At 41.8% G+C, this 15,762-nt stretch overlaps 1 protein-coding gene across 1 annotated transcript in view; it reads right to left on the bottom strand.

Moving 5' to 3' along the window:
- Nucleotides 1–10,300, bottom strand: part of c11h11orf65 (chromosome 11 C11orf65 homolog) — a 28,965-nt gene extending 18,665 nt beyond the window's left edge. The window contains exons 1-2 of the mRNA XM_052026543.1: nucleotides 10,121–10,300; nucleotides 4,229–4,321 (exon numbers count right to left, since the gene is read on the bottom strand). Of these exons, the coding sequence (XP_051882503.1) occupies nucleotides 4,229–4,321; nucleotides 10,121–10,300 (273 nt within the window). The remainder of the gene's footprint in view (nucleotides 1–4,228; nucleotides 4,322–10,120) is intronic.
- Between the last annotated feature and the right edge of the window lie 5,462 nt (nucleotides 10,301–15,762).

Here is a 15,762-nt window from a genome sequence, read left to right as displayed (position 1 = left end):
CAGTTTCACCTAGCAGGAGCCTAAAAGAAGCATATTTGCAAATTGTTAGTTGATCATTGATTGGTTAATTAGCTAATTAACAATAGCTAATAAAAAAAACAGGTAAGGTTTTATTTTATTTTGTTGTTATCATTCATTTGGCTTTGGTTCAGGAGGTTAAGGTGAGGTTCAGGTAAGGTCTCTTTCTATCTTATTGCACAGTTGAAGCAGTGGGAATGGCAGTCAGGGCAGTGGTATACTCCTCTTGCAGGATGTGGGAAGTCAGGGAGACCTCCAGTGTCCCTGATGACTATGCCTGTGAGAAGTGCAACTGCAGCTCCTTACAGACCGTGTTAGGGAACTGGAGTTAGACCTGGATGAACTCCTGATCATTTGGGAGGCTGAGGGATTGATAGAGCAGACTTACAGGGAGGCAATCACACCTAGGTTGCAGGACATAGGTAGATGGGCAAACATCAGGAGAGGGAAAGGGAATAGTACAGGGTACCCCTGTGGCTGTTCCCCTCAATAACATTTACTACTTTGGATACTGCTGGGGGGAATGTCCTACCAGAGGAAAGCTATGGTAGCCAGGTCCCTGGCACTGAGTCTGGCTTTGTGGCTCAGAAGGGAAGGGGGCAGAAGAGGGGAGCGATGGTGATGGGGGATTTATTGGTTAGGGGAACAGACAGAAGATCCTGTGGACAAGAACGAGACTCCTGGATGGTATGTTGCCTCCCAGGTGCCAAGGTCAGAGATGTCTCAGATCGAGTCCACAACATTCTTAAGGGGGAGGGGGAGCCGCCAGAAGTCGTGGTACGTATCGGTACCAACGATATAGATAGGATAAGGGATGAGGTCCTGAAGAGGAAATATAGTGAGTTAGGAAGGAAGCTAAGAAGCAGAACCTTGAGGGTGATAATCTCTGGATTGCTGCCTGTACCACATGCCAGTGAGGGTAAAAATAGGAAGATATGGTAGACGAAAGCATGGCTGAGGAGTTGGTGCAGGGGGCAGGATTTCAGATTTGTGGATCACTGGGATCTCTTCTGGGGAAGGTATGACCTGTACAAAAGGGATGGGTTATACCTGAACTCGAGAGGGACCAATGTCCTTGTGGGCAGGTTTACTAAAGCTGTTGGGGAAGGTTTAAACTAGGTTGGCAGGGGAATGGGAACCGGTGTGTTAGGTCGGATGATGGAGCAGTTGGTGTAAAGGTAGATGCTTGTGCAGAGAGACTGTGAGGAAGGATAGGCAGTGGATAGGTCATAAATGCAGTCAGTTGGAAGGGTTAAAATGTGTTTACTTTAATGTGAGAAGTATTTAAGGGTGATGAACTTAGAGCATGGATCAGTACATGGGATTACGATATTGTGGCCAGTACAGAGACTTGGCCATTGCAAGGGCAGGATTGGCTACATGATATTCTGGGGTTTAGATGTTTCAAAAGGGATAGGGAGGGAGGTAAAAGGGGGGTGTGTGGCATTTCTAGTCAGGGAAAGTATTGCAGCTGCAGAAAGGGAGGATGTCGTGGAGGGATCATCTACTGAGTCAGTGTGGGTGGAAGTCAGAAACAGGAGGGGAGTAATCATTCTACTGGGAGTATTCTATCGGACCCCAATAGCGACCAGGACACTGGGGAGCGATTAAGTAGGCAGATTTTGGAAAGGTGCAAAAATAACAGGGCTGTTGTCATGGGTGACTTCAATTGCCCTAACATTGATTGGCACCTCCTTAGTGCAAATGGTTTAGATGGAGCAGAATTTGTTAGATGTGTCCAGGAAGGATTCCTGACACAGTATGTGGATGGGCCGACTAGAGGAGAGGCCATACTGGATCCAGTACTAGGCAATGAACCTGGTCAGGTGACAGACCTCTCGGTGCACGAGCATTTTGGAGATAATGACCACAACTCCCTGACCTTTAGCATAGCCAATGGACAAGGACAGGAGCAGACGATATGGGAAAGATTTTAATTAGGGGAGGGTTAATTATGATGGTATTAAGCAGAAACTTGGGAGTGTAAATTGGGAACAGATGTTCCCGGGGGAATACCCGGCAGAAATGTGGAGGTTGATTAGGGACCACTTGCACAGCGTTCTGGATAGGTTGTCCCACTGAGACAGGGAAAGGATGGTAGGGTGAAGGAACCATGGCTGAAAAAAGAGGTGGAACATTTAGTCAAGAGGAAGGAGGAAGCATACTTAAGGTTTGGGAAGCAAAAATCAGACAGGGCTCTTGAGAATTATAAGGTACCCAGGAAGGAGCTTAAGAAGAGACTTAGGAGAGCTAGAAGGGGACATGAGAAGACCTTGGTGAGTAGGATTAAGGAAAACCCCAAGGTGTTCTATACATGCATGAAGAACAGGAGGATGACTAGAATGAGGGTAGGGCTGCTCAGGGATAAAGGGGGAAACATGTGCCTGGAGGCGGAGAAGGTAAAGGAGGTCCTTAATGAATACTTTATTTCAGTGTTCACCAGGGAGAGGGACTTTGATGAATGTGAGGTCAGCGTAGAACAAGCTAATGTGCTGGAGCATGTCAAGGTTAAGAAAGAGGTAGTGTTGGAGCTGCTTAAAAACAGTAAGATAGATAAGTCCCTGGGGCTGGACAGGATATACCCCAGGTTACTATGGGAAGCGAGGGAGGAGATTGCTGGAGCATTGACCATCTTTGCATCCTCCCTGGCCACAGGAGTGGTACCAGAGGACTGGAGGATGGCAAATGTTGTTCTGTTGTTCAAGAAAGGTAATAGGGATAGTCCTGGGAATTATAGACCAGTGAGTCTTACGTCAGTGGTGAGCAAACTACTGGAGAGGATTCTTACAGACAAGACTTACGAGCATTTGGAAAAGCATAGTCTTCTTAGGGATAGTCAACAAGGCTTTGTGAGGGGCCGGTTGTGCTTCACGAGCCTGATTGAGTTTTTCAAGGAGGTGACAAAACAAATTGATGAAGGTGGAGTGGTAGATGTGGTGCAAGTAGATTTTAGTAAGGTGTTTGACAAGGTTCTCCATGTAGGCTCATCCAGAAAGTCATGAAGCATGGGATCCATGGAGGCTTGGATTTGGAAATGGCTTGCCCACAGATGGTAGTAGATGGAGAGTATTCTGCCTGGAGGTCAGTGACTAGTGGTGTTCCACAGGGAACGGATCTGGGACCCCTGCTCTGTGATTTTTATAAATGACTTGGATGAGGAAGTGGAAGGATGGGTTAGTAAGTTTGCAGATGACACAAAGGTTGGAGGTGTTGTGGATAGTGTAGAAGGTTGTTGTAAGTTACAATGGGATATGGACAGGATGCAGAGTTGGATAGAGAAATGGCAGATGGAGTTCAATCTGGAAAAGTGTGAAGTAATGCATTTTGGAAGATTGAACTTGACGGCAGAGTACAAGGTTAATGTCAGGATTCTTAGCAGCGTGGAGGATCTAGGAGTCTAAGACCATAGATCCCTCAAAGTTTCTGTGCAAGTTGATAGGGTGGTTAAGAAGGCATATGGTGTGCTGGCCTTCATTAGTCAGGGGATTGAGTTCAAGAGCCACAAAGTAATGTTGCAGCTCTATAAAACTCTGGTTAGATCACACTTAGCGTATTGTGTTCAGTTCTGGTTGCCTCATTATACAAAGGATATGGAAGCTTTAGAGAGAGTGCAGAGGAGATTTACCAGGATGCTGCCTGGATTAGAGAACATGTTTTATGAGGAAAGGTTGAGCAAGCTAGGGCTTTTCTCTTTGGAGCGACAGAGGATGAGATGTGATTTGATAGAGGTGTATAAGATTATGGGAGGCATAGATAGAGTGAACAGCCGGCACCTTTTTCCCAGGGCAGCAATGGCCAATACCAGAAGACATCTGTTTAAGGTGAGTGGAGGAAAGTTTAGGAGAAATGTCAGAAGTAGGTTTTTTTTTACACAGGGAGTGGTGGGTGCCTGGAACGTGCTACCAGGGGTGGTAGTAGAGGCTAATACAATAGGAACATTTAAGAGAATCTTAGATAGGCACATGGATGTAGGAAAAATGGAGGGTTATGGGCTGTGTAGGAGGGAAGGGTTAGATTGATCGTAGTGTAGGTTTATATAGGTCGGCACAACATGGTGGGCTGAAGGGCCTGTACTGTTCTATGTTCTAATGATTTACAGTTAAAGTAAGACATAATTCTTTTTTCCACACATTCCACATGTTATTGCACTCATTTTAAAAAGATCTTTGTGACAAAATCTGAGTATTTTAGAATATATTTTTTCTCTTACCTCAATAGGGTTAATACATTTCATCATGCTCCGAGGGTTTCCTCTTCCTCTGAAATTAATCATATTCTTATAATGCTTAAACAACTGCATGTCCTGCAAACAGAAAAACATGGTTTATAGTTTCATCTATAAGTCAGATGTAATGCAAATTCCTCAAAACCAAAAATAAAGGTAATTTACAGTGAACATTTAGAAATGGAATATATACTTAATTTCCCTGACTGCATATACTGATAATGGCTTATAGCAGTCATTGCAGGAATGTGACTCCTTTTAATAACAAAAAATGAAAGGAAAAAAAAAATAATTATCCAGATTCTGTGTGCTTTACATTGGCACACAGTCTTCCAGACACTTGGGTCAATTGACTGTCCTAGATCTAATCCTGGTTGGTCCCTGAGTCTGTTGCTGGTCTGTGATGTAATCATATTGCAGATACATCTGCTTTCATCAAGCAACCTCTTCAGTAATCCTCCTGAGAGGGCGTCAGTTCATCCAGTATGGGATGTGCTCTTCCATTGTGATGTCCAATGAACTTTGTGGTGTATGTGTGGAATCACCACTATCTTTTGTCATGTCTGGTGTCCATCTGATGCGGGCTTCATCCTCATTGTATCTCCAACCTTTACTGGTAGCAGATCTTTGACAGGAGTGTGCCTGTCTTCTTTTGGACACCTCTAGTTGCTCTCCTAAATTCTGTCACACTTCTGATTCTAGCAGCAATGGGAGTAGTGTTTTATTTTGGCTACTCATAGTCTCTTGGGTTGGGGAGTTTGCAGAAGGCTAGGATGATCAAATAGGGTTCTGATTGTGATGACTTGGCTTTCTTCAGCAGTTTCTTGGGCATCTTTAGAGAGATGTCTGCCTTTCCATTATTCTGTAGAAAGGGAAGTAATATAATCCAAAGATCAAACTGGCAAGCCTTTGAGAACTTCACAAAATTGCCTTCTGTGAACTGGTATATTACCTGTGATCAGAACTTCAGGGATGCCATTAAGGCAAACAGTCCTTTAACCTGGTGAATTACAGTTGATGAATGGGTGTTTTCTAAGAATTAAACTTCCCAAAAACATCAAAAATAATCCAATTATTATAAAATGCATTTCCCATTTAGATGAAACAGATCTGACCATTTTGTTTGTCCAGGGTATGTCTAGGACTTGATGAGAGTGTAGCAGTTCCTTTAGTTGGTTCTTTTCTAGGAAGCTGCAGGTCTTTCATTTCTGCAGCTGGTGCCTGATTTCCCCATTCATCCTTGGCCAGTAGAAATTTTCCCCCACTCCCATATGTAGGGAGGGAATGTATTTGATCATGCAATAGCATCATACCCCATGAAGAACTACTCTTTTACCTCTGAAGATCAGGTCACTTTGGGAGCCCAGTTCATCCCTCACAGGCGAGGTTCCAGAGGACAGGAGAGTAGCAAATGTGCCTTTGTTCAAGAAGGAAAATAGGGATAATCCAGATAATTATAGGCCAGTGACCCTCCTGTCAGTGGTAGGGAAGCTATTGGAGAGGATACTGAGGAACAAGATTTATGTGTATTTGGAAAGGCATGGCCTGCTTAGGGACAGTCAGCATGACTTTGTGCGGGGCAGGTCATGCCTTACAAACTTGATTGAGTTTTTTGATGAGGTGACAAAGGTGCTTGATGAGGGTAAGGCAGTGGACATTAACAAGGACTTTAGTAAGGCATTTGATAAGGTCCCTCATGGTAGGTTGATTCAGAAGATAAAGATGCATGGGATCCAGGGTGAATTGCAAGCTTGGATTCAGAACTGGCTTGCCCATAGAAGACAGAGAGTAGGAGTGGAAGGCTGTTACTCTAGCTGGAGGTCTGTGACTCATGGTGTTTCACAAGGATTGGTGCTGGGACCTCTTGTGATTTATATCAATGATTTGGATGAAAACACAGATGGGTGGATTAGCAAGTTTGCGGATGACACCAACATTGGTGGAGTTGTGAACAGTGTAAAGGACTGTCAAAGAATACAGCAGGATATAGATCATTTACAGATATGGCCAGAGAAGTGGCAGATGGACTTTAATCTGGGCAAATGTGAGGTGTTGCACTTTGGGAGGTCAGATGAAAGGAGAAAGTATACAGTTAATGGTAGGCCCCTTAATAGCATTGAGGTACAGAGGGATCTTGGGGTCCAGGTCCATAGTTCATTGAAAGTGGCTATGCAAGTGGATAAGCTGGTAAAGAATACGTATGGAATGCTTGCCTTCATCGTAGGGGTGTTAAGTATAAGATTAAGGAAGTTGTGCTGCAGCTGTATAAAACTTTAGTCAGACAACACTTGGAGTACTGTGTGCAGTTCTGGACGCCCCGTTATAGGAAAGATGTGGAAAGGGTGCAAAAGAGGTTTTGCCTGGATTAGAGGGTATGAGCTATAAGGAAAGGTTGGACAAACTTGGGTTGTTCTCCCTAGAGCATCAGAGGCTGAGGGGAGACCTGAAAGAAATTTTTTAAATCACAAGAGGCATAGATATGGTAGACATTCAGAATCCTTTATCCAGCTTAGAAATTTCAAACACCGGAGGACATGCCTTTAAGGTTAGAGGGGGGAAGTTTAAAGGCAATGTGAGGGGCGTTTTTTTTTTACGCAGAGAGTGGTAGGTGCCTGGAATGGGTTACCAGGGGTAGTAGTAGAATCAGGCAGTTTGGTGGAGTTTAAGAGGCCTTTAGATAGACACATGAATATGAAGGGAATGGAAGGATATGGGTGATACACAGGAGGAGAACATTTAGTATAAATTAGCATCAATATTGGCACAACATGATAGGCTGAATGGCCTGTCCAGTGCTGTACTGTTCTATGTACATGGTAGTTTGCTTTGAAAACAGGCTCAACCTCATCTGTGTCTCTTTCCATCCTATCTGAATCATTCATTTCAGTCTTCTTGTCTAGTAACCTCCTCAATCTTCCACATCTGTGGCTAAGAGATTGGAATATAAATTGCCATGATGATTTCCTAAAATAGTCTTGTGATCTGAGGATTTTTTTTCACCAAGAGGTTGCAAACTGGAACTCACTGCCTGAGAACGTGATACAGTCAGGTACACTCACAACATTTAAAAAGTATCTGGACAGAGCACTTGAATTGCCAAAGCGTAGAAGACAACGGACCAAGTGCTGACAAATGGGATTAGTGTAGATGGGTTGGCATACAAATGGTGAGCTGAAATCTGACTTGTGACTCTATAACTCAATGAAATCTTTATTTTCAACGTCTGCATTTTCACAAGCATTCTCTGCAATTTCTTTGCTGCTCTAAGGACAGCTGGATACCAATGATCTTAAGTGGTTTGTGTTCAGTGTGAATGTGGTCATCTCATCCACATCTGTATTGGTAAAACTTCTCCAACCCGTATATCACAGCAAATTGCTCCTCCTCAGTGTTTGCCTAACTTATCTCCACATCCATCAGTATCATTTAGGCCCTTTTCTGAGGCGTCTCCCTATAGTACAAGTTCCTTCTTATTATTAAAATGTTGCAATACAGATTCTGCTGTGACTGGCTCCTTAATTCATTCGACCACATACTTCTAACCAACATCATTCCATATCTGCTTTCCAAGTGGTTTACATGACTCACTAAAGTGGGGCAGGAACTTGCTCAGATTGTTGATGAAGCTTGACAAGGGAAAGGATTACAGATACTTATAGCTCTAACATCTATAGGCAGAACTTGAGGTGCTGTTCCTTCAGTTTACATTGGGGATCATTGGAGCAATGTGGGAGACCTAAGAGGTCAGGATGGGTGTAGGATGGAGAATTAAAATGAGAAGCAACTAGAAGCTCAGGGTTGCCCTTCTGTTCTGCACAGAGATATTCTGCAATGCAGTTGCCCAATCTGTGTTTAGTTTCTCCAATGTAGAAGTGATCATATTGACAGCACCAAATGGGGAAAAAGGTGCAAATTGAATTTACTGCTTCACCTGGAAAGACTGTTTGGGTCCCCGGATAGTGAAAAGATAAAAGGGCATGTCTTGCATCTCTCACAATTGTATGGGAAAGTGCTGTGAGAAGGGAATTGGTTGTTGGAAAAGGAAGGACGAACCTGAGAGCTGCAGAAGGAACAGTCCCTTTGAAGTGCTGGAAGGGGAGGGGAGGAGAAAATGTGTCTAGTTGTGGAATCCTTTTGAAGGTGCAGAAATCATGGAGTATGATCTATTGAATGTGGAAGCTGTTGGGGTGGAAGGTAAGGGCTAGGGAAACCCTATCCTTGTCCTGACTGGGAGAACCTGGGTGAAAACTAAAATGTGGGAAATAGATGAGATGTGATTGAAGGCCCTGGCAATTATAGTAGAGAGAAAACCATGGTTGAGGAAAAAGGAAGACATCTTGAAAGCACTGGTATAGGAAGTCTTTCATCACAGCAGCTACACTGGAGATGGAGAAACTAGGAGAATGGAATAGATTCTATTGTGGAATCAGGGTAGGGGGAGATGTATTTAAAAATAACTGACAGTTGCTGGATATTGGAAGTTAACCTATCTCCTGAGACGGAAATAGAGATATCAAGAAAGAAAAGGGAAGAGTCAGATAGGGACCATTTGAAAGTGAGAGCAGGATGGAAATTGGCAGCAAAGTTAATAAAACATTCATGTTCTCTACAAGTGCAGGAAGCGGCACCAATGTAGAAATTAATCTAGTATCCAACAAAGAGACTGGCAGAGCTGTTCAATGTATCAATGATTTCAGCCAGGTGAAGCAGAGTAGTTGTGGAAGAGGAATGGCTGGGCCTCTGTTCAAGGAAGAAGTGAAGGTACCTTAGATCATCCTGTTGTGGGATGGTGTAGAGGAACTGGGTGTCTGTATTGAGGATTGGCAAGTTGGGACCAGGAAACTGGAAACTGTTTCCTGGAGGAAGCCATCAGGGGTATGATGGATATAAGTTGGAAGGGCAAAAGACTACAGTTAAGGTAGGAATAAATTGTTTTTTTTTTAGGTAAGAACAGGCTGAAATAATGGGTCCACCAGAACAGTCCTATTTGTGGATCTTAAGGCAAAAGCAGGCAGTGCAGCACTGGGAGATTGAGACTGCAGTGAGAAGATCTCCTGAGGAAGTGAGGTTAGTGACTGGGAGGCAATGACCTGATGATCAGTGGTTGGGTTAGGGTTAGTGGGAGGTATGAGGAGGTGCCTGAGAGCTATAATCTGGCTTTTGCAAGGTAGGGGTCTGTTCACTAAACCATAACAGCTCTACCCTTCTCAAATGTTTTGATGTTAATGTCAGGATTGGTCCTTAGTTAGCGAATGCTGCAAGTTCTAGGTTGGGGAATGGGGGTGAAGAAAGAGGTTAAAGAAAGTAAGGGCATGACAGGAAGTGGCCAGTCAAATTTTATTATTGACAATAAGTTGACCTGGAAATGGTTGCAAGTAATATTAATGTTAGCTTAAATTAACTTGAATTTGCTTTTTGCTGAGCTGTACGATATAATTTCTATGCAAGTTCTCCTTAACATTTCTTTCAAACCTTGAAGTATTCAGCCCCAAACAGAAAATTCTAACATCCTCTGAAATAATAATTATAGTATATTGTTCAACAATAATAGATAATTATTTTTAAAAGTTATTTTCATATTTAGAATCTACCATAAAGACCACTGTCATTCTGCTATTTTTGGAAAATATGGCAAAGAAAGAATCTGAATTTTCATATCATCTTTCACATCTTCAAGATGTATTAAAATACTTCACATTTTGATGTATTTTGGAAATGTAATTACTGTTATAGAGGTGGACACATGTGGCATAATATTGATTGGTAGGCAAAAATTGAGGGGTGTTGCACACAGAAATAAAACTTTAAAATATGCAACTTACCAGTAATACCATTCATGCACTGCAATTTGTCAATTTAGTGTAAAGTAAAACTTACAACATATCTTCTCCATGTTCTTTGTATTATTCTTGCTGAATTTTCTAACTTCATCAAAGTTGCTTGCTGCTTCTCAGCTGCAGAGATCTCATGCACACTTATCTTGGCTGCAAAGATTTCACTGGCAGGATTCCTATATGTACAGCTCTCTTCATCCTCTCTCTTACCACCATCAAACATGAATGCATCAATGCTGAACAAAATTTCATAATTTAACATTAGTTCATGTGTGAATAAACAGCAGCCAAGTTCCATATGCAAATTTGAGACTCTTTCCTAAACTCTGGATGATGTACACTCTTTCCTGATGTCCTGGTCAGGGTTTGTACACACAGATTCCAAATGGTGTACAAAAATAAAAGAATATAATGGCTAAACCTTCCTCTACTCATTGAGTTAGTTCACAGATTTACATACATCAATTTTATCTTTGACTCTTCCCATCTGTTCACTAAGTATCATTGTGATAACTGCATTTGAATGTTAAGGGAAAAATTAAAAAGATCTTTAAAATGGGATTAGAAGCCTGTTTATGGGAACGAAGAGCTTTTACAAAAGTGGATGGTTATATTAAACACTGTGAATCCCAGAGAGTCATTAAAGAGATGAAACAAAATTGATGGGGTTCATTCATCCATAATTTAAATAAAAAAATTCTAAATTATTTTTCTGTTTGTTCAAGGTAGCTGTCAATGACAGCAACAAACTGCATTTATATAGAATATTGCATTTATGTGGTTATAAGATATCTTTATTAGTCACATGTACATCAAAACACAAAGTGAAATGCATCTTTTGTGTAGAGTGTTCTAGGGGCAGCCCGCAAGTGTCGCCACGCTTCCAGTACCAACATAGCATGCCCATAACTTCCTAACCCGTATGTCTTTGGAATGTGGGAGGAAACTGGAGCACCCAGAGGAAACCCACGCAGACACAGGGAGAACATACAAACTCCTTACAGACAGTGGCAGAAATTGAACCCGGGTCGCTGGCGCTGTAATAGCATTATGCTAACTGCTATTATGTAGCATTTATGTAATAATAAGTGCAATATCTTGAAAATGTAATACTAAGCCATAAACAGAGGCATCAAGAAAAGATATCCAAAAACTTGGTCAAGAGGTAGGCTTTAACCAACATCATAAAGGAAGAGGCAGAGAGATGTGGAGTGGTTTAGGGAGGGACTTTCAGAACTTAGTGCCAAAGCAACTGAAAGCATAGACACCAATAATGGAGTGATTAAAATCGGAAATGTGTAAGATACCAGGAGAGGAGCAGCACAGAAATTTTAAAGGTTCTCCTGGAGGAGGTTAGGGATAGGCAAGAGTGATTTAAAAACAAGTATGAGGATTTTAAAACTAACACTGTTGAACCAGAAACTAATGTAGCTCAGAGAGCAGGTAATGAGAGGAGGAAATCTGCCATGGGATGTTCACTGAATGGGGCTTTGAACAAGTTAAGATACAGTCAGCAGAATAATTTTACATAGCATGGTAGAAAAAAGTGGAGACCATTTTAATAATCACACATATAGATAACAAAAGGTTGGATGAAGGATTCAGCATCAGATGAGCAAGGACATTGAAAGAGGCAAGCAATGCTAGGGAGCCATAAAAAGGCAATCTTGTTATGGATATATATTTGAAAGGGGTCAAATGCAGAATTAATGGTCTGGCTCAACTTCAGATACTTTCCAGGAAGAATAATGGAATTGGTGAACTGTGAGCAATGTTTACGCTGGGGTCCAAAGACAGCACATTCACTTATCGCAATATTTAGTTGAATGGAAGATATTGTTCATTCATTACTGGATATTGAAAAAAAACAGTGTAACAAATCAATAGAGGGTCAAGTGAGATGGGGGTTGTCATAGAGCCTGAGTACTTCTGCAATCTTCGAGAACCTACTGTTGCCCTTTAGCTAATATCACTGAAAGGCAATGTGTTCATAGCAAAGGGCCAACATCATGATTAGATGGCATTTGTTGTGTTATTAAAAATAATTGATAAATTTGCTTCTCTTCAACAGAAGTTAGAAAATATGACATCATTGCTGTAGGAACCTTTTGCATTAAATTTAGGACAGTAATACTTTGTTACCCATGTAAAACTGTTATATATAAGAATGGGAAGAGCAAAGGTCTTAGAAAACAGTACCAAGAACCACATAAGTTAAATATCTGGCACTGATATTTACAGTGTTGTTAAAGTAAATGTACTTGGGATTCGAGTGTACGATTACAAGTTCTGTCCACAGGAAGAGAGAATCCTAGAGAATTTTATTGATACAAGTAGTCACCAAGATATTTTGACGAGTTGTTTTGACTGCAGCAGATGTAATCTGACTGCCATGGAAGGAGGCTCAGACAACAGGCTCAGGAACATGCTGAAGTTCCTCATGGGAGATGCATTAAAAATATTGCTATATGTTTCATATGTAAGATGCCTGTTCTATGTTCTTTCACTTTGCTAAAAGGATTGTCATAAATTACTGTAAAAACTGAAGTGTATTTTTAAAATGACACCGAGTAAGGAGTTCTATACATGCCAACACATCAATCGGATTTTTGTTACAACTTTTTCTTTAAAAAATTGGCAGAGACAGTGAGTCAGAATTTAAACAGCTGCAAGAGCAAGCTTTGGACAGATTCAGAAGAGGACATAAGGATAGCTAAGTGTAATTTTAAATCAAGCCAGGGAACCCACTGATGTGGTGAATAATGGCACAGATTAGGAATTTCATCGGAATTCCATTACATAATACTGTATTTTATCAAGATTCTGGCAGAAACCCTGTTTATATGTTGTATTATGAGAAATTTATGGTGATAAAGCATGAACAACTCTGAGAAAATTACTGTTTATTGCTCAATAGACCTTCATCCATTAGGGTCGCTTTTGTTGCTTTCTTGCCACAGAATACCCAGCTTCCTACCAATATTTGCTTTTATCAGGTAAGGCATATAATACAAGATCAGGAAGGTCATGGTCGAACTGGATAAAACATTAGTTGGGTCGAAGAGAAAACTGTGTGCTACACCATAGGAAATATATGACAGCACTAGAAACTTAAGACGATGTTGGATGAAACATCCTCCAACATGATGGGGAAAATTTTAGTTATGACAGGACACCAGCCGGTGATAATTTTCCTCAGAACAAAGGAGACTGAGGGAAGATTTAACTCGCGTGTACAAAATTATGAGGGGGCATGACAGAGTGAACAGAAAAGACCCAATTCTGTAAGCAAAGATGTCAACAACTATGGGACACGGATTTAGGTTAACTGGTTTAAAAAAGAGTGAGTAAGGTGACAAAGAAAAAGATTTCAAAAGAGTAGCGGAAGTTTGGAACTGACTGGCTGTAAAAGGTGGAAGGCAGAAACTCTTGTCTCATTTAAAAAGTATTTGCATGAGCATTTGAAGAGCTTTTACCTGCAAGGTTATGGATCAAATGCTGGGAAGTATGATTAACCTAAATATCTCCTTTCCTGGCTAATATGGACGCATGGACTGAATGGCTTCCTTTCTGTGAATTTCTAAGATTCCATGTTCTTGCTACCACAGTACATATGTGGCTTGTTCCCTCAAGTTTTTTAGTCAGTGATGACACCCCAGGATATTTAGACTGGGAGGTATCTAGACTGCCCGTTGTTGGTGATGATCATTGCTCAACATTTGTGTGGCATAAGTTCTACTTCCACTTCCTAGCAGCTCAAGCCTAAACATTAGGCTGTATTATTCAAGGAATAGAACTGAACAGTCACGAATGAACACTTCTACTTCCAACCTAGTAATGGAGGGATTATCATTGAAGCAGCTGAAGATGGTTTGGCATGGGGTCTTGTCCCAGGGAATTCCTGTCATCTGACCTGGATGACAGGAGTTCCGGAAGGAAAAACATCTGGGTGGCAGAGTGGTGCAGGTAGTAGAGCTACTGCCTCACAGCTCCAGGGATTGAAGGCTTGTTCCTATACTGTATGATTCCATGATTAACATGTGCCAAAAGCCTGCTTAAACAAGGAAAACCAGACTTGTTAGCTGCACTTTAATCCCTACTAATGTCATCTGAGCAAAATATTTTCAGCTGTAACTGGATGTACTAGATTGAAAATATTTTGTTTTGTTTAGGAATAGTAAAGTAGGTTTTGTTCTAACAAAGAACTAAGTAATACTTTGAATCAAAGTGAGAAAAGAACAACATGCACTAAAAAACTGTGTTAATCTGAGTAGCTCAGTTCTGCAGAAAATGCTGGAAATGCGCAGCAGGTCAAGTAGCATCAATGAATAAATAAAGTTTTAATGTTTCAGGTCAAATATCTTATGTCAGGACTAGAATTGGAAACAAAATCTGTTTGTACAGAATACATTGATTTATTTCTTTATTGGAATATGTATAAAGACATGTATTTCAATCATCTCCCCACTATAGGAAAAAATACTATAAATAAAAATAAAAACTTCAGATGCTGAAAATTTTATTTGGGTTTACCTTATTACCACTTACTGAAGCATTAAAATAAAGGGTTACTATGGGCAATGAACTGTCTGTTCTTCAAGTACATCATGGGCTGGTCTCTTAATGCCAAAAATACAAGGCAAGAAGAGTGCATCATCGTAAATTTTTGTTTGAAATAAATTTTATCCTTGGTGGTACCTGTGAAATTACTGATTAAAAATAGCTATTGCCTAGAGCAAACTGTTACATGAAATAACTAGGACACACACATGGACACAAGAAATTCTGCAGATGCTGGAATCTGGAGCAATACACAAAAAGTGCTGGAGGAACTCAGCAGGTCAGGCAGCATCTGTGGAGAGAAATAAACAGTCGATGTTTCGGACCGAGACCCTTCATCAGGACTGGAAAGGAAGGGGGCAGAAGCTAGAATAAGAAGGTCGGGAAGGAGCACGTGCAGGCAGGTGATAGATAAGTTCAGGTGATAGGTGAGTCCAGGTGAGAGAGGGAAGGTAGGTGGCTGGGGGGGAGGTGGGGGAGGGGGTGAGATGTAATAAGCTGAGAGGTGATAGGTAGAAGAGGCAAAGGGCTGCAGAAGGAGGAATCTGGTAGGAGAGGGGTGTGGACCATGGAATAAAGGATGGAGGAGGGGAGGCGACGAGATGGGCAGGTCATCAAAGTGGGGGAAGGGAGCCACAGGAATAAGGGAAGACAAAGGATTGGCAGGGGGAAGAAAAAGAAGGGGTGGGGTTACTGGAAGTTAGAGAAATCTATGTTGAGGCCATCAGGCTGGCGATTCCCAAGGCCGAATATGAGGTTCTTCCAACCTGTGTCTGGCATCAACGTGGCAGTAGATGAGGCCATGGAAAGACATGTCATTATGGGAGTGGGATGTGGAATTGAAGTGGGTGGCCATCAGGAGGTCCTGGCTGTTGCAGCAGATGGAGCAAAGGTGCTCGACGAAGCAGTCACCCAATCTGCGTCGGGTCTCACTGATGTACAGGAGGCCTCACCGGATGCAATAAATGACACCCTCGGACTCAGGTGAAGCGCTGCCTCACCTGGAAAGATTGTCTGGGGCCCTGAATGGTGGTGAGGGAGGAAGTGCAAGGACAGGTGTCGCACTTAGTGTGGTTGCAGGGATAAGTGCCAGGGGGTTCCATCTGTGATCATTTTTCAAGACTG

The sequence above is a fragment of the Pristis pectinata genome, chromosome 11 (assembly GCF_009764475.1).
Source record: "Pristis pectinata isolate sPriPec2 chromosome 11, sPriPec2.1.pri, whole genome shotgun sequence".
Classification (NCBI taxonomy): Eukaryota; Metazoa; Chordata; class Chondrichthyes; order Rhinopristiformes; family Pristidae; genus Pristis; species Pristis pectinata.
Note: the sequence above shows the minus strand (reverse complement) of the source record. Positions and strands in the feature narration are given on the sequence as shown.